Source organism: Notothenia rossii (assembly GCF_949606895.1).
Source record: "Notothenia rossii genome assembly, chromosome: 6".
NCBI lineage: Eukaryota > Metazoa > Chordata > Actinopteri > Perciformes > Nototheniidae > Notothenia > Notothenia rossii.
In genome coordinates, this window is record NC_136909.1 from 16,494,830 (window position 1) to 16,513,016 (window position 18,187).

Below are 18,187 nucleotides of genomic sequence, written 5' to 3' on the forward strand. Positions count from 1 at the left end.
GGAACAGGCAGTTTGTCACAGTGCCAGAAAAAAAAAAAAGATAAGACTCACACTCTTCTCTCCACTTTGGGCATTCGACGGGTCAGGTGAATCGAAAGGACTGACTATGATTTCGATTTTGTTCGTTTTATTGTTTCTTTCTCCCCTCAATGGTTGTTTCATCAGTAGTAGAGGACAATATTCTGCTTTTCAGACCAAATCCAGAGAATATACTACCAAGGGACATGCAGCACCGTGGTCCCCAACATCATTCATTATCTTCTTGTAAATACAGTTAGAAAATTATAAATATGAATATATATTTACATTGTACTCTTATTTTTATTACCATCATTGATTTATTTCTTTTGTACACGGTTTGATCCATTTTTTAATATAGTCTGTGGGGAAGTTGTTACAGGAGAATATCTTTAAATTGCTGAGGATTACATGGCCAGTTGCTGTATCACAGCGTTGATTCCCCTAAATTTACTGCATAATCATCAATGGAGAAAATATATATTGGGTTTTCTATTTTTTAACTGTAAGTTCTTTTCATAACACAAACCTGCAATACAGTGTAACTCAGTGTTTGGGGTTTCTCTCCATCAGAAGAGATAGATTTATAATGTGTGTGACTGTCTGTGTGTATGCTGGATGTGTGTGGAAAACTGTATCTTGTCTCATTCGAAATTGTTCATTAACTTCGAGGATGGTCACAACTGTAAATATTCCTGGTTGTACGCCATGCTTGTTAAAGTCCGAGTAATTAGCTTCAGTCAACATCATGCACTTCCACTGTGCATGCCTTCCATGTGATGAACTTATTTTCTACTGTAGATGCTTTAACAGGAGTTACATTTGCTGCCATATAACTTCTGACGAAGGGTTGCAGAACACGTATGTCATCGTAAAAGGATTACATTAAATAAAAATGCTATCGAAAAACAAACCGCCAAAGCTTTCAGAGTTTGAACTCTACTACATAAAGGGGTCTATAAATATCGATATATTCATGTTTGTGATGTAAATCATGTTTACAGAGATGGAACGATGGTCACTTTAATCCCCCACCCATTTAACACGGGTTGCTGGGGGCTGATTAGATATGATAATGTGCTGCTGACATCACTAGAAATGTTGGCGAGCGCAGAGAGCCACAGCCGGCAGTAAACATGTAATTTATGGCCGTGGGAATGGCTTGGCAAGTGCTGGTGCTACACTTCCATCCATCAGCCACACCAACCTTGATGCCCGTGTCTGCCTCTGGCTTCCTGCCATTGGCTGATGCGTCACCTGGATTGCAGTCTCCACGCAACAGGCTAAAATCAGCCGCACAGCGCGACTGGCTTTCGACCTTTTTAAAAAGCCAGCTCTTAAAGCTCGGGTCAATGCAGTTAGCCTTCTGTGCATACTGTATTACAGCAGTGGTGGGGGGGGGGCATTTTACTTCATAGGGAGCTTGCTACTTTTAACAGTTAAATAAATACAAGCTGCAGGGATTTTTAAGATGATACCATTATACTGTATGCTCAACAATACATCTCATGGCTTTAAGGATTTCAACACACACTTCAAGGATTCAACAGACCTTATTGTTTTGGGGTGAAATATCATCTCCTCCTGGAAACGAATGTTGAAGGGGGGGTTATAAACAGTATAATCTGTGCCGTGGTTGAGGTGATGATGAAGAGCTCTATTTAAGAATAGAAAGCACAGGAGAGGCCCAGCTTTATAACCTGCTAATGGTGCAGAGCGGAGGAGCACAGATGCTACTAGGTGTTATCACTTCTGACAGATGGTACAGGAATAGTTTGGTAGAGCAAAGTTCATCGGCTATCGTCCAGTGTAGTGTTCTGCAGAAAGCATTAATTTACAAACTCAATGTGTCTTTATTTTTGCTGCATTGAGGACACCGGAGGGTGTATATTGTCAACAGTTACGCTATCTAATTATATGGTGTTTAATCACCGAGATGGAAGGAGCTACTGCTGCTTCCTGTTTTTGTCTGAAATGAATGTCTGATGATTGATTGGGGACTAGTGATTGATTTGGGATTACAGGCATTTTAGTCATCCAAGCCTTGGTATGTTAAGATCCAGCAACACCCCTTGTCTAATTGTAACAGCTTATTTTTAGATCATCGTGCCCTTAACCGAAGGAGGCAAGCAACACAGTCCTACAAAGTAAAGTTGTTCTTTCCAACATTGGTTGAAAACACTGAACAAAGGCTTTTCCCTGAAATGAAGGGGGGATATTGACGTGACAATTGAAGAAATGTTTTTGGGAGTAAGAAGGAAAAATGCAACACATCCTTTCCGTTCAACCAGGCCCAGGTCTTGTTCCCTTGTTTGTAGGAAATACTGATTTAGCCTATGAAGTAAACTGAAGAAGAATTAGCAGTTAGCATCAACAAGAAAAGCTCCTCTAGTTGCTCTTGGGTTGCTAATGTAATCAAATATATATTTTTTAAATATATCACCCAGCCTTGTTTTTTTGTTAGTCCCCTCCCTTAGTTCATGTTGACATGTGATGGCAATTTTGCCATTTTTACAAAGAGATTTTTATGTCACGTTTTAAAAAAATATTAATCTTCTGTATCTCAAATTGGTCATTTAAATATCTAATTTAATTGTATTTACAGGAAATGGTTGCCCCCTTTCCCTGGCAATGAATGCATCTTATAAATTAGTTCTCATCATCATCTGCAAACTAGAAGTCAGTAATATGAGCAATATGACACGCCATGTTTCCTCGGGGGCCTGTTAGACGAATTGCTGTGTTCTTGTTTACCAGAGATTGTTTGATTTATTTCCATTTTGGGATTATCATCTCCAGGTCTGGAGAGAAGCCTGAGCCTCACCATTAATCTCCACCCAGTGCGTTTCCTGTCAGCGGTGACAGATGACCTGCCCTTCAACTCTCTGCCACCCTGTGAAGAAGACATGTCGTCAATCACAGTATCTTTCTCGGCCGCAGTTAGAGAAGAGGGTCCTCGGCTGGGATGACGCCGATTGTGTGTGTGTGTGTGTGTGTGTGTGTGTGTGTGTGTGTGTGTGTGTGTGTGTGTGTGTGTGTGTGTGTGTGTGTGTGTGTGTGTGTGTGTGTGTGTGTGTGTGTGTGTGTGTGTGTGTGTGTGTGTGTGTGTGTGTGTGTGTGTGTGTGTGTGTGTGTGTGTGTGTGTGTGTGTGTGTGTGTGTGTGTGTGTGTGTGTGTGTGTGTGTGTGTGTGTGTGTGTGTGTGTGTGTGTGTGTGTGTGTGTGTGTGTGTGTGTGTGTCTACAGGAAACAAGGAGCTGTGACATCAGCCAGTTGATGTGCACCTCTGTCCCCTCACAAATGAACAGATTATTTATGGAGGGATGTCAGTGCCCAAGATGGGATGGAGGGGAAGGCTACAGCAGTGTAATACAGGAACTCATGAATATCATTCTGGCCAGTGTCCATGTGCAAGGTGAAGGAGACATGTCCTTTCATTCCTCCTTACGACGAGCACATAAAAACGAGACCTCAGACATGAAGTGCGTGTGTGTGTGGGTAACCGCAGCAGACAGGATTAGCTCTGGTACACCATAGATTGCTGATTTCAAAACAGAGGAGGAATTTTAATTTTCTGTTGTTTGCTACCCACTGTGAGTCCCCTCCCTTGTTAACAGCAGTTAAGATGACGAGCAACTGTTTTGTGTCTCAATGTGGCCACTGTGGTTTTGGGTGTTGTTCCCTCTTGAAGACATGTTTTTCAGCAAAAGAAAATATGTAATACGTTTAATATTTATAAACATTTAGTGGTGGAATGTCACAAAGTAAATTAACTCAAGCACTGTGCTTACGTAACATGATGAGGTACTTGTCCTTTGCTTTTTTTCATGTCTCTTTATTCTTCAACTCCACACTAATTCATATTGTACTGTTTACTTTACATCTATTTCACAACATTAGTTAGTTTACAAATGAACATCGTTGCATTTAAAAACTGAGATGTTTATAAATTATAAAACGTTGTTAAGGTTAACCTAGATAGTTTGTACAAGAACAGCTTAGTTGATAAACATTGAAACTCAGAGTAAACTATTTGGCATTTGTAAAGATTGAAGTAATTATATTTTAGGAGAGATTTTGAGTGTTTTTCTTTTAATTTTAGATTTTTCTTTCAATCAATATTTTTACGTTTATTACACTTACTTTTACATGATCAACATTTCAAAAGCAGGATTTTTTTCTGGTAAAATATTATTTTTGTGCTGTATTAGTACTTGTATTTAAGTTGAAGATCTAAATACTTCTTCCACCCCTGGTACTTGTCTCTGGATGTCAAAGTGTCTGAGCTGAACCTTCTGTTGCCCTCGTGAAGAAGAAATTGACAGACTGAGGCAGTGGGTGTTGTCTCCTCGTCCCTGCTCTCTGGATGTTGATGTTTCCGTCTCCACAGAGGGCCCGGGCCCCTGTTTGTGAGACGTCTGTCTGTGTGACAGGTCCCCGGCGCCCGGCTGCTCTGTGGGACAGACATAACAGAAGGGGTGAGCCTGGGGCACGGCCTGTCACTCACTGCGCATCTTACCATTGTTTTTTAGACGCTGCCCTTTATATTCTTTTCTCCACATCACAAAAACAATAGGCATAAGTTTGTGGGGAGATATCTGTTCCCTACGCTACATATTGTTAAACTCAGTTGGATTTGAATGGGAACACGTGTTTCAGCCCTTTCGGAAGCACCCTATAACTACTACAATTATTACAGTTAGTGTTGTTTATTCCAAGGTTCCCCATTAGAAAACTTTTGCTATCCTATTCCCTATATGTTTCCCAGATTCTAACTACCTTTATTCACATTGTAATTTATGGAGATTCATAAAAAAAATGTTGTCTGTAAACATGAAAATAGGACATTTTGAGGCTCAAGTTTCTTGTTGTAAAATCTATCTCTGACAGGATTTGTGGAATGAGTATTTATGGCGTCTGGAGGCACAGGTGTGGTCAGGTAAAGGAGATGGATGAGGGTGTTTGTTTGGATTCGAATGAGGGGGGGACAAGGGAGCAGTGGTAGTGGTGTCTGCCCTAACAAGGTGTGTGTTGGCGTCCATACAAAAACTGACGCCTACAGGCATGGCCCCGCCTCTTTCCCACCAGATCGACTTTCTTCAGTGCAGGAATGAGACACGGACACCTCCTCCAGGCTGAGACATATAATCTGGGCCTGTCAGGGCCTTTATCAAACAGGATCAACTGGTGCTCTGTGCCTTTCTCTGCAGTCCCCACAGGCAGCAGGATACCTGCACACGCATTCCTCCGACACATCCCTGTCCCAGGAGGCGTATCACCTGTCTTTTATGGCAGCTTGGCTTGAAGATGAGCATGGGGGGAGGGCATGGGGTACAGTTGCTCCTCTGCATTGTCCTGATTGGGAGAAGCATTATTTGGTTTGGATGATTTTCTTGATCCACGGCACTTAGTCTCAAAATGTCACAATCAACAGATAATCTCCCTTAGATGTAATGATTTTGTGTCAGTTTTCTCACTGCAGCGTGTTTTCATTGCAAAGATAATGACTATATGACCTGTTGATTGATGGAGATCACATCAGGAGGCTTTTTTTCGCCCCTTGAGGATCCTGCAGCTCTCTTGAGGGAGCCCTTCTTGGCTTAGTTGTTTCAGCCTGCCACTTTGTGACTAGATAAGAGAGGGTATGAATCAAAGCAGCAGCAGCGTCGTTGTGCACAGGACTCTAATCATATCACGCGCCCCTGAGCCATATCTCTTTGTACTCTCTTTAATTGAATTGAGCCTGGGATGAGATTGGCTGACATACCTTCCAGTGACTGAGCCGCACTTGGAGAGGGAGGCGAGGAAAAAGAGCAATTTGGGGGTGGTTGTTTTCTTGGCACAGTTTGGTATAAAATCCTAAAGGTACCCCAAAGTTAGCATTTGATATCACATGTTTCACTGCTGTTCATAGACTCGCCCCAGGCACTAACCTTTATCGTCTAATTGAAATCATTAGGAATTTTATTTGCATGTTTGCAGCACGGCAATTGATTATTAAAGACAGACTCATCAAACATGACAGATGTTTGCTCAGCAAGGCTAGTAGTGACAAACACTTACCTTATTGAATTTCATAGTGACGTGTGAATGTATTTTTTGCTCCTGACTCATCGAGGAGGACGTCAACTTGTCCTTAGACTTGGCCAACTGAATTACTAGCATCTATCAGCGTGTACCCTAATGAAGACAGGAAGATGAAGTTAATGATTTAATGCCTGATAATCACCTGTTTATTTGTGCCCTTTTCCCCCTCTGTTAAACACTTGGTGTAAAGAACTGTTCAGGGTGTGCAGCCATGTTTCTTCAGTATAGAAACACCATAACGTGTGTGTACATGTCTGACTCAAGTCTCTACACCTTTGTGGCTCCGGTATGATCCACAGTGCCTGGGGCAGCTGGGATTTTCCCTGAATAGAAGTGAGGTGAAACGCTTTTCTTCCTATTTTGTTATTCCTGCTTCCTGTGCAGCCAGGAGGCTAAACGGTGAAAGCCAAACAGAAATGGAAACAGACAGACACAGAGGTCTTTTCAGGCTCCTTGGCCCATAATCAGAGTGGGATGTGGGTTTGAAACTGAAGTGAACAAACTCAGTGTTAAACATGGATGTGACGCAGAGTTATCCAAACAGGGTTGTCGCACTGATTTGAGAAAGCATGTGTGCCAGAAAGCAGAGGATATGATGGTGAGAATCTGGCACAGGAGACAGGAACACTTTTAATGACTAATTTTTGCCCATCACAGCACTCCCAAGTGTAACTGCTAACACTGACCCCTCAGAGTGAGTGGTAGCTTGGCTGAACTTCCTTATTACTGGAATAGTTGATAATGTACATGACTTAGAGATTTTTTGTCTGAACTTTGAAATGTCAGAAGGTGCTGAAAAAGTAAATCCAAGTTTCTCAAAGTTTAATGTTATGATCCAAAATGCCTTATTTGTTAGCCCAAAACCCAAAGATATTCACCTAAATATGATGTAAAACAAAGAAAAGCAAGAAATGTCCAAATGTTCTTGAGTTTTGCATGAAAATGCCTTTAACGATTCATCGGTCGACGGTTAAAAAAAAGGACATTATTCCTAAACTATACACTAAAACAGTCACATTTTCTCACAGTAAAACATGAGTACTAATAGGCATTTTCATGAGACTAATCTAAATAAGCTGTAGAAATTAACTCTGTTCTAAAGAAAAGAGCAAACATTATTAAATGTGATAACTGATTTATTTCCACAGCAAATTTTCCAAAACAGTATTTTAGACTGAAACCTGTAATTAAGTTAAGTCTACTTGTATAGAGAGCATTCTGCGGATTAATCTCAGCCACATTTCAGATTCCTCTGCTGCTTACAGGGCATGTTTGGGTTTCCAGCTGCTGTTTCATGCTCCATGCTCTATGCCATGCAATTATGCTAGTTCCCACCGGAGGTTCGGATTGGGTGGAGCTCAGCAAGGAGTAAGCCCAGGCATTAACTGCTCCTCACAGAGCGTAGCATGAATCCACGAATACAGTAAGAACAAAAAAAAAGCTAAGACACACGCAAACACACTGCACCAAAGCACAAAAGAAAAATAAAGCACAACAGAAAGCTGCTGTACAGGAAATGGCATTCCATAACTGGATAAGGCACAAAGAGACGCCACCCATCATTTAGTAACATGTGAAATCATTCTTAGTTAAAATGTAACACAGCCTACAGAGAGACAAGATAAATGGACAGATTTCTGTACCAACAACTAGATAACCTTTCACTGATACACAGCAAACAGACCTAGGGCAATACAAACATCCAACATAATGCTTTTTATTTCATTTCATAGCTTTCTGTTGGCGTACATCCGCGATCATCAGACACAATAAGTGAAGTTGTATAAATAGTGATACTCTGTTCTAAAACTACTGCTTCGGATCAGATGTTTGATGCTGTGTCCCTGCTGCTGTTGGAACAGTGTGGCGAGACATGGACAGACAGTGTGTTGCAGGGTTTCTTTGCTCGGGACAACAGAGTCGTTGTGAGGGACGGCTGGTAATGCCTGGCACTGAGCTGCAGGCCTGCCATTCAGACACTCTGAACAGCCTGCTGTCCTTAATACCCTCTACTCTGTGGTGGGTAGCACCCTCTGGTGGCCTGAGCCTGAGTTATAGGGTAGAAATGTTCTCACCTATAAAGTCATGTCTTGTATCTGTCCTTTATTTGCTGTTTGGGCTTGAAATCATTCAAAGAAAGAATGTACAATTTGATTCTTATACATTGTGTCTCTGATGGCATTGCAGAAAAATATAATAAATACTTCTAAACCTAAAATTATATTAAATAACTAAACAATGGTGTTTAAGTACATGTCCTGAAAAATCAGAGCGTGTATGTCTTCTGATAAACTCTATGATGAATATGATAAGGAAAATAATTGGTCGAAGTCTTAAAAATGTTACGGACATACTTAAGAAAAATATCTACTTTATTAATCCCCAAGGGGAAATTCAGTTTTTTAGGCTATTATAACAGTACTAAATAGATCACATAATAGTCAGGAAATTGCTAACATTATGTTTAGTAAATGTCTTCATACTTAATTGATTTTACACTGCATACATGTGCATATCTTCAACATTTTATTATAGATACCAAATTGTGATCCTTGTAGCTGAACATGACACTAAGTAGTCATTGGAGTTGGAGTACTGTTTGTTCCTAAAGTATAATTATTAAACATTTAGAAAATAACTTGTGCCCAAAGACTAAACCTTAATACAGTATAACTAGAAAATTCAATTCTCAGCCAAATTGTTTGACTTAATTTGAAAAATTTCCTCAGATGTGTTCTAAGCCAACTTTTTTTTCAAAAGAAGTAAGGAATTACCAAATGTCTCTCGCAGGCATGTCAGAAGGTCAAGATAATTGTGTGTTGCCAATGGAGCTTTATCCATACGACAAACAAAGAGTCAGGAGATCTCAGCTCCTGTTGCTTTGATTTAGACCGTTCCATTTTAATATGTCTCTCTGAAGTGCCACAACCTAATGGAAGTGCAGTTCCCAATCACTGGAGCACCTCTTTAAGGCCGCTGTTCATCTTCTCTGTCGTCTGAGAGGCAGTGTCTTTCAAATGAAAATAAATGACCAGATGTACTTTTCCTGCTACATCTCTCATGTCTATTCTTAAGCATGTTGTATCTGCTTTGGTTCTATCAATAGTGTTTCTCAGTTTGTACCTGCATGAAAGTGTGAGCACTGCTTGCTGTTGAAAGCTGCCAGAACACAGACTCCCTCCCACACACACAGCCACTTGGAAACACATCTGCAGCAGCATGACACGACTTCACACTTGATAAGAGCTTTCACACACTGAACATGGCAGTAAAATCTTTCATCAGCAAGGACCCAATCTCCTCACACCTCCCTCTCTCTGTCCCTAACTGCTGCTGCTGCTGCTGTTGTTCGGAGGTTTTCTGCGCGTGCGATAGTAAATAATTCATTGTCAGCTCCCCTCGCCTACAGGTCTTTGTGCAGAGAAAGCAGCACTGCTCGTCATTCCTGCAGTGTGCACTCTGGCAGCGGTTCCTGAGAGAGAGATTGCAAAGATCCAAGGAAGCTGCAGAGCACCGACACCCAGCGAGGATACACAGGACTACACTTACTCCCCCCACCTCCCTCCCTACCTCTCTCCCTTTCTCCACTCTGTGCTCAGCATTATCAAACTGCTGGGGTTGTAGGCAAGCTCACCATCTTCCCACTTGCCGGTGAGGAGAAACTTCAAGAAGCTCATCCACTTTTCATCCTGCACCAGGATGCCTGAGCTGGGACAGACATGGACGAGGCTGATCTGCTTCTCGCTGCTGTGCCTGTGTCTCAGCCTGCCGAGGGAATCGGACGCCAGGAGAGCCCCCAAGATCCCCCGCTGTCCTTCGACCTGCTCCTGCACCAAAGACAGTGCCTTCTGTGTGGATACCAGGGCTATTCCAAAGAGTTTCCCCCCTGGAATCATCTCTCTGTGAGTCCACAACAATACAAACATTCACCAATAAGCATGTGTTCATGACCTGTGTGAAATGTGAGCAATATGCAGGATGGCTTCATCACTGATGTCACTCTCCATTATGTAATGAAACCCTAAATGTATTTCAATTACCTTAAAGTGAATACCTGTATGTTGCCAACTCTCTTGATGCAAAATGTATTTTCAGTAATAGAGATGTATACCAGACAAAGCTCTTTCTTTCCTGTACCACATGCTCAACTTAGTTGAGGGGGCACAGCAGTACAATCCTGTCGAGCTCCAGGGAGGAGGACTAACAATAGATCCCATATCTGACTGCAGGAGATCTGCTTCTCCTCTGAGATCTGCTTCTTGCAGAGAGATAAATGGAGCACATGCAATGAAATGTAAAGATGGGGGAAGGTTATGTTATGTTGAGAAGATTACAAGGTGGCCTGTTTTATGTGACATTGACCCCAAATGCCTGTGGATGGAATATGAAGTCAAGGGAAATCCAGAGCACAGGCTGGTGGAGGTGGCCTCATTTTACAATACAGAAAAGTGAAGTAGGAACTTATGTGTCCTAGTTTTGGAAAGATTTAGCCCTACTTGATATTTACACGGCAACAACGATCATGTCCTGATGAAAGAAAAAAAGAAATACACAGTTATTGTTGTGAATGAAACATACTGTATTTTATGATAAAAACAAATGACGTCACACTGCTAAACTTTGGCCCTACATGTGTAATTTACATTCTCATATCTAGAAGACACATCTGATGATAACTGATGTTGTTTGTTTGACCAGGACGATGGTGAACGCAGCCTTTACTACGATCCCAGAGGGAGCTTTCTCGCACCTTCACCTGCTGCAGTTCCTGTAAGTGTCCTGACCAACAACAGAGGACTTTCACAACTTTAAAACTTCCTAAACTCATATTCAGTATCTATCATCAGTTAGATTCACACCTCCCTGTTACGAAATACAGTCAAAACTCTTTTCTACACTGTCGATATTGTATACGCACGCAGACAGCTTTTGTTTTGCAGTGACAATGAAAGTGACTTCAGCTACTAGAAATGAATGGTTATTGAAAACAGTGGTGACATAGCAGTAATAAGAGTAAAGTGGCTCTGTATCAGTGTCGTTGGCAATCACTGACTCCCTTCAGCTCTGCCAGACAAAGGGCCGTTTATCCTCTCAGATGCAATCATGAGTGTGTGGTCACGTCCTTGTTTGTATGACTTCCAAATACGTATTTGCATTTGATTATCTGTATATTGCTCTGTATTGCTTAAATTGATTTATGTGATGGAAACTACATATTTTTGTTTTCATTGTATTCACTAAAAAAACATTTCCAAATTTGCCCTGTGAAAAAATGTAATTACATTTTTAAAGATATTTAAGTTGCAGTCTAGCCCTTCACTTGTAATGTACTACACTATCTATTTGACTTGATCACTATGACTTCCTTTTTCCAGGCTCTTGAACTCCAACACATTCACCATGATTGCTGATGATGCCTTTGCTGGTCTGTCTCACCTGCAGTACCTGTAAGTGTCTCACGTTATTGTGTAAATGTTATAATTGTTTTCAACCGTCTCTTATTATGTTTTTTCAGTGATATTCGGAAATATTGATTAAACGTACTTATACTAGTGTAAATGTACTGACGAAAAAGAATAGTTTTTAAAATAAGGCTGTGTCAATAAAAAAATAAGAAATAACACTTTATTTCTCTTACAAATGGAACATTACATTCATAAAACCCACCCTTCAATTCTATCAGGGGCTTTAGTCGCCTAGTCCTTACTTGGTCTGTTATGACTAATACAGTAGGTAATGGCTGCTAGTGGTAGCTAATTTTAGCATACTTTGAATTTCAACATTATTTGTTTTGCATTCACCACAGTGCTGTAACTGTTAAGCAAAGATGCCATTAGGTTGCTTTTAGGAAAGGTTTTTCCTTTTTGATTAATTGCGGTAGTTAGGTTGTTTTATTTGTATGCAAAATGAACCTCAATGCTGCACTGTGAGATTTCAGGGTTGGTCTCTGCAGTATGGCAAAGAATGCCAAACATAAGACTAAAAAATAAATCTTCCTACGATGGGGAGCACTCTGCCTCTAAAGTGTAATAAAGCTGAATATGCCATTCTGTGAATTGATGGGCTTTATAAAGTAGTTAGCTGATGGCTCTCTGTGATAGCCATGCCTCAGTATGCTTGCTGCGTGGCTTTGGCTGCAACCCAGACACCAGGCCTCTCTGCATCACGGCTACTACCGCCGTTGCCCGCTGTGAACGCTAATAAAGCCACACTTTAATATCCAGCCACCTCCAAAGAGTATGCATATGCTGTTTGTCCTTGACTATCAACATATATAACTTAGACAGGATGGGATCAAATGATGCTGACACGCAGACCTTTGTAGTACTCGCTGAACTCAGTGTCTTAGTTTTATTACATTATTCAAAGCCATGCAATTAGCTTTCACCACTGAGATATAGATTTTTTTGTTTTACATTGTGTCCTTTGCATTAAAATCACTGAATGCCTTGGCCAATAGCATCCATCAAAACCCATAAGAAATATGAATCTTATTGTCACACTTTGATTTATTGTAAAAGCTGTTTAATTTTAAATGCACATGATGCAGAGTGCTATATGCTAAGATAATCGTTGCCTACTGTCACTCCTATTGGGCCCTGTACCGACAACACAATATCCTTTCTAACAAGCATAAAAACAATAACAGTGACTGCATTTCAGAGGTTGAGGTTATCACTTTGACATGAAGGGTTTGTCTCTCCTCAGGTTCATTGAGAATAATGACATCCAGGCTCTCTCAAAGTACACCCTCAGAGGACTTAAATCCTTGACTCATCTGTAAGTATTTTCTTTGAGCTAGCAAGGTGTATACTATAAACCCTTTATTTGTCCCTTGTCCATCTGATGATGCTAAAATATGTGTATTTCAAACCAAAACCTTTAAAAATGACATTGTGGCCAACCATGGATTTACAACTTTAGGATCCAGTATGTGATGCCTCGAGGCCAAAAAATCTTTTTATACAGACATTTGTATGTTATCTTATATATTCTTGGGGTAAAAAACATCTGAACGTGGACTATAATAGCCCTTTTTAAAGCTTACAGTTATTCATTTTAAACATTTGAAAGACATTCATCCGTTTATGTGAATAAGCCCATGTGGATGGGAGGCAGAGTTAAAGAAAATGCTATTGTGCTTGCTCTATGGGCCCAGAGATCCAGAAAATCAATCAGAGATCTGGGTAATTTTATATTCCGAAGTCTAACCTTTTTGACTACATGTACCTCTGGGCAACTTTCATAGGAATGAGTAGGTTTCTGCCTCCAATGCTGTATGCAGTTCTCTTTATACAGCCATGACACACACATGCTTATGCCTGTTCCTTACATCTAGTAGAGATAATTACATATTAGACAACCAAGAGGACATGATAACTATGTTGTCTTTTTTCAGATCTCTCTCCAACAACAACCTGCAGCAGCTGCCAAGAGATCTCTTCAAACATCTAGACATCCTCACAGATTTGTAAGTGTCCCTTCACTGCAATGCAAACTGTCTTGACAACCCGAGAGCTTTGACCCTACAATCTGTCACTACAAAACATTGTTGGTGTTTTGTAATTTGCTGAGGTTCCCTGAGCGTTTAGTGGGCTACCACACTCGCCTGCAAAACTGTCTCGAGTGTGGTTTGTCTCTGAGTCAAACCACACTGATGCTCAAAACACTTTTTGTCTTCGTTATTTTGTTCCTGTGAGGTTTGGGAGATTTGTGTTGTGTTTTTACATACTGTATGTACTGACATATTGTCTCTGCTCCTATCTGTTGCTCAGAGACCTGCGTGGTAACTCTTTCCGCTGTGACTGTAAAATCAAATGGCTGGTGGACTGGATGGAGAAGACCAACACTTCTGTCCCTGCTATATACTGCGCCAGCCCCTTTGAGTTTCAGGGACGCAGAATCCACGACCTCACACCGCGAGACTTCAACTGCATCAGCGCTGGTTTCGCCTTCTCCCTTTAAGACATTTTTGGTGTTGTCACGCATAACTTCTTGTTTCATATCTTGCTTTATGTCTTCCTGTAGATTTTGCTGTCTACGAAACCTTCCCTTTCCACTCTGTGTCAGTGGAGTCCTATGAGTTCAATGATGATCAGTTTGCGGTCTTTGCTCAGCCGGACTCAGGGTTTTGCACCTTGTTTGTGTGGGATCATGTGGAGATGGAGTTCAGGCTGTTTCATAACATTACCTGTAAGTTGCCAGATTTTGATATTGTACCATTCTATGTAAAAAAAAAAAAGTTTTAATCCTAAATGGCTTTTCAATTTTTGTATATCCCTTTTGCAGCTCGCTCTGCTGTGTACTGCAAACCAGTGGTGATAAGCAACAATCTTTACATGGTTGTTGCTCAACTTTTTGGTGGATCTCATATCTACAAGTAAGGCCTGCAATATAGTTTGATAAACAGCAAGTGCTTTAGGAATGGAAGGAGGGAATTGCTTGACATTATAGAGAAAGGCTAATTCGCCTTATTTAGATGCGAATATTGGTATGAATTTGACATGAGTGATATGAATCTTCTCATCTGAGCAATAAAGCTAATGAGCCTATTTCCCAAAATTATAATTTAACCTTGAATCCCTATAGGAATGAATATAAGTTTGTAATTACAGGTGGGAAGAGGACCCCCAGCGCTTTATAAAGATCCAAGACATTGACACCACTCGTGTGAGGAAGCCCAACTTCGTAGACACCTTCCAGCTGGATGACGAGTGGTACTTTGTGGTAGCAGACAGCTCCAAGGCAGGCTCCACCAGCATTTATCGCTGGAACAGCAACGGTTTCTACACCCACCAGTCTCTCCATCCCTGGCATCGGGACACCCATGTGGAGTTCCTTGATGTCGGGGGAAAGCCTCACCTGATCCTCTCCAGCGCCTCTCAGTCGCCGGTGGTTTATCAGTGGGACCGCGGCCAGAAGCAGTTTGCTTTCTTCTCCCAAATCACAGAGCTAGCAGATGTGCAGATGGTTAAGCACTTCTGGGTGAGGAAAGTTCTTTACCTTTGCCTCACACGCTTCATCGGTGACTCCAAGATCCTCCGCTGGGAAGGGCAGCGCTTCATAGAGATCCAGACTCTTCCCTCTCGGGGCTCAATGGCAGTGTATCCTTTCACAGTGGGCCTCCGCCAGTACCTCATTCTTGGAAGTGATTTCTCCTTCTCCAGAGTTTACCTGTGGGATGACCTCACTCAGCGCTTCCAGCCCTTCCAGGAGCTCAACATGAGAGCCCCACGAGCGTTCAGCTTGGTTTCTGTCGACAACAAGGACATGCTGCTGGCTGCCAGCTTCAAAGGCAACACCCTGGCCTACCAGCACCTGGTGGTGGATCTCAGTGCCAAGTAGACATGCTACAGTCAGAGTGACAGGAGGTGTTTCTGAGCATTTATCAACATGTGCCAAATAAATGAAAGACTGTAAAATGTTAAAGCCATGTAACTAAAGATCTACTGTTTTACCTGATGATATAAGCTAGGCAACTAAATAAATTATTCATCTATTTTTATGCACTATCCCTTAACATCTGAATGAAATAATGTGATAATTGAAACGTCAGTAACATACCAACATAAGTGTCATGTCACAGTCATATTATTGCTTTTTTTCTGACATTCATATATCCAGGTAAATTATTTTCCAAAAGTATTATATTGTATACTGCACTTTACTAATACGAAAATGATGTGCATGTGCATCCAAAGAATTATTCAATGAATGAGACTGGATATTGTTGCTATGAAAGATTTGTAAGTTACACAGCGTAGTTTATCTGTGTAGCATTTTGCATGGCACGGTACAAATTATATAACTATGTAAAACAAGCAATACTTACCATTTTAATACCTAAAAATCATCAATTATGTATGCATTTGTAAATGAGGTACCTTACATTTTTTTATGTGATGTTCAATTCCGCAATAAGAACAAGGGATCAGAGTTGACCTGAAGCATGAGCAAATTAAGCGGGGGACCCCAAACTGTACTGAAAATGTGGGCGTACTTATTCCCTTTAGTATTTCAGTTTGAGAAAATACATTATTTTCATTTTGTAATTGTTATCAATTCCCTAAATGGTTGTCAATTGAGTATACAAGATCAGCCATGAAGATCAGATAATTGTAAGTGATAAAAAACCTTTGTATCAGTTCCTATGCTTTTGTAATGTACATTCACAAACTGTATGTAATTGTTGCTGTGTACATTTCTTTGCAAATGAAAGGGTGGGTGGGAATGAGGGTATTATTAAATTCAGTTAATGGCCTCTAGCAAGTTTTGTGTCTTGTCTTTTCTGGTTAGAATTGCTTTTTGCAAAACCACGATAACTCCAAAACACAAGTAGAGCAGCAACAAGTCATTAACACATGAACTCTTACCCCAATGCTTACATAAGTATTAAATAATTGGTAACAGATCAGTCTGTATTTGAGTGTTAGAAACCTTCTGAGTTGTAGAATAATAGCCAATGCCAAAAAAAATAGTACAATGCCGCATGTATTTCAGTTTGTACTCACTGACATCCTCAGAAAAAATCTTCGGAAACTAAAAATATGATGTATCCTGAGAAGAGTTAGGACGGATACGGTGGCTGAGAAGTGCAAACGAGAATTACAAAGTCTGAAACACTTTTACAAGGCTAGAGACACATTTCTATTTTATAAAACAAAATTACATTTTATAAAACAAAATTACATTAGCTAAAACACTTTTACGAGAACTGTGACAAATTCACATTTCCCAAAACACTTTCACATTTCCGAAACACTTTAACATTTCCGAAACACTTTAACAAACTAGAGAATCAAACCGGAAAGGGAATGCCCATCATACCAGAAGTGACGTGCAAGTGATTGACACAAACTTAAGTTTGTTTTGGCTGATAAAAACATGCCTTTGTCTGAATGTCTTTCATTTTTGTAAAGCAAAGGTGAAAGGTGCTATATAAATAAACTTGCCTTGCCTTGCCTTGCCTTGATAGACCGCCGGTACCTATGGACGGTACGAGTGTGTTTATCGTCGTTAAACATGCTGTGTCCGTTCTGTGGAAACCCCCTGGGTCAAGTGAGGTTTTGCTCATCACGAGATACGTTCACGTGTGCACCGGTTCGCTAAGTAGGAAGTGGTGCTGTGCCTTTTACACACCGCCTTCGCTGTGTTTACCTTCAGTAGAACAGCTAAAGAGCGACTGCAGGCTGCTTCGTTTTAACCACACACACCTCTACACATACACACACCTCTACACACATGGAACTGCCCGATTATTCCCCTTTATTACTCGTTTTATGAAGGAGATGTCCGGTCACCAAGGCGCACATACACACACCGCTCTGTGTGTGTATGTGTTCGGTGTGTCCGACACCGGCATTTGTTTTCAAATTACCATGAACAGTAATTTACACACATCTGGCCTACTCCATAGTTATATGTGTGTGTTCCCAAATTAAATAAATGTGTTTAATCTTAATCTCGATGTAGTGCTCAGTGCTGTCAGAGTGCACCGGAGCGAACAACACTATCATAATATCTTCTGAAAACAAATGCCAGTGTCACACACACACATGCCCTGGTGACCGGACATCTCCTTCATAAAACTAATAATAAGGCGTAATAATCGGGCAGTTCTCTCTCTGTGTGTGTGTGTGTGTGTGTGTGTGTGTGTGTGTGTGTGTGTGTGTGTGTGTGTGTGTGTGTGTGTGTGTGTGTGTGTGTGTGTGTGTGTGTGTGTGTAGGTGTGTGTGTAGGTGTGTGTGGTTAAAACGAAGTCGCCTGCAGACACTCTTTAGCTTACACTCGTGCGCACGAGAAAGTATATCGTGATGAGCAAAACCGTTTCACGTGGTTTCCACAGAACAGACAAAACATGTTTAACGACCTTAAACACACTCGTGCCGTCCATAGGTACCGGCGGTCTATCAGCCAAAACAAACTTAAGTTTGTGTCAATCACTTGCACGTCACTTCTGGTATGATGGACATTCCCTTTCCGGTTTGATTCTCTAGTTTGTTAAAGTGTTTCGGCAAATGTTAAAGTGTTTTGGCAAATGTGTTTCGGGAAATATTTAAGTGTTTCGGGACTTGTAAATTTGT

The 18,187-nt window shown here is 40.9% G+C and overlaps 2 protein-coding genes and 1 long non-coding RNA gene across 8 annotated transcripts in view; 2 read left to right on the forward strand and 1 right to left on the reverse strand.

The window, feature by feature from the left end:
- LOC307044781 (fibroblast growth factor receptor 1-A-like) overlaps positions 1–931 on the forward strand; it is a 41,112-nt gene extending 40,181 nt beyond the window's left edge. For all 6 annotated transcript variants that reach the window (XM_079690154.1, XM_079690153.1, XM_079690156.1 and 3 more), the window contains one exon: positions 1–931. This exon is cut by the window's left edge and continues 409 nt beyond it. The gene's annotated coding sequence lies outside the window, so the exon portion shown is untranslated.
- Positions 932–2,565: 1,634 nt separating this feature from the next.
- Positions 2,566–6,285, reverse strand: LOC307044787. The gene is made up of 2 exons (XR_013809691.1): positions 6,081–6,285; positions 2,566–4,470 (listed from the first exon to the last, which is right to left on the reverse strand). It is a non-coding gene; the product is annotated as an uncharacterized lncRNA (long non-coding RNA).
- Positions 6,286–9,373: 3,088 nt separating this feature from the next.
- On the forward strand, positions 9,374–16,374 carry lgi3 (leucine-rich repeat LGI family, member 3). The gene is made up of 9 exons (XM_079687149.1): positions 9,374–10,006; positions 10,803–10,874; positions 11,480–11,551; positions 12,813–12,884; positions 13,504–13,575; positions 13,880–14,049; positions 14,133–14,297; positions 14,394–14,484; positions 14,720–16,374. The coding sequence occupies exons 1-9, from the start codon at positions 9,804–9,806 to the stop codon at positions 15,447–15,449; spliced, it is 1,647 nt and encodes a 548-aa protein (XP_079543275.1). The 5' UTR covers positions 9,374–9,803; the 3' UTR covers positions 15,450–16,374.
- The last annotated feature ends 1,813 nt before the right edge of the window (positions 16,375–18,187 follow it).

What these genes read in the sequence shown, in the direction of transcription:
- lgi3 (XM_079687149.1), top strand. Translation starts at nt 9,804, where the DNA reads ATGCCTGAGCTGGGACAGACATGGACGAGGCTGATCTGCTTCTCGCTG. An exon ending in CCCCCTGGAATCATCTCTCT is followed by an intron (nt 10,007 to 10,802) that starts GTGAGTCCACAA and finishes TTGTTTGACCAG; the next exon opens with GACGATGGTGAACGCAGCCT. An exon ending in CTAGACATCCTCACAGATTT is followed by an intron (nt 13,576 to 13,879) that starts GTAAGTGTCCCT and finishes TCTGTTGCTCAG; the next exon opens with AGACCTGCGTGGTAACTCTT.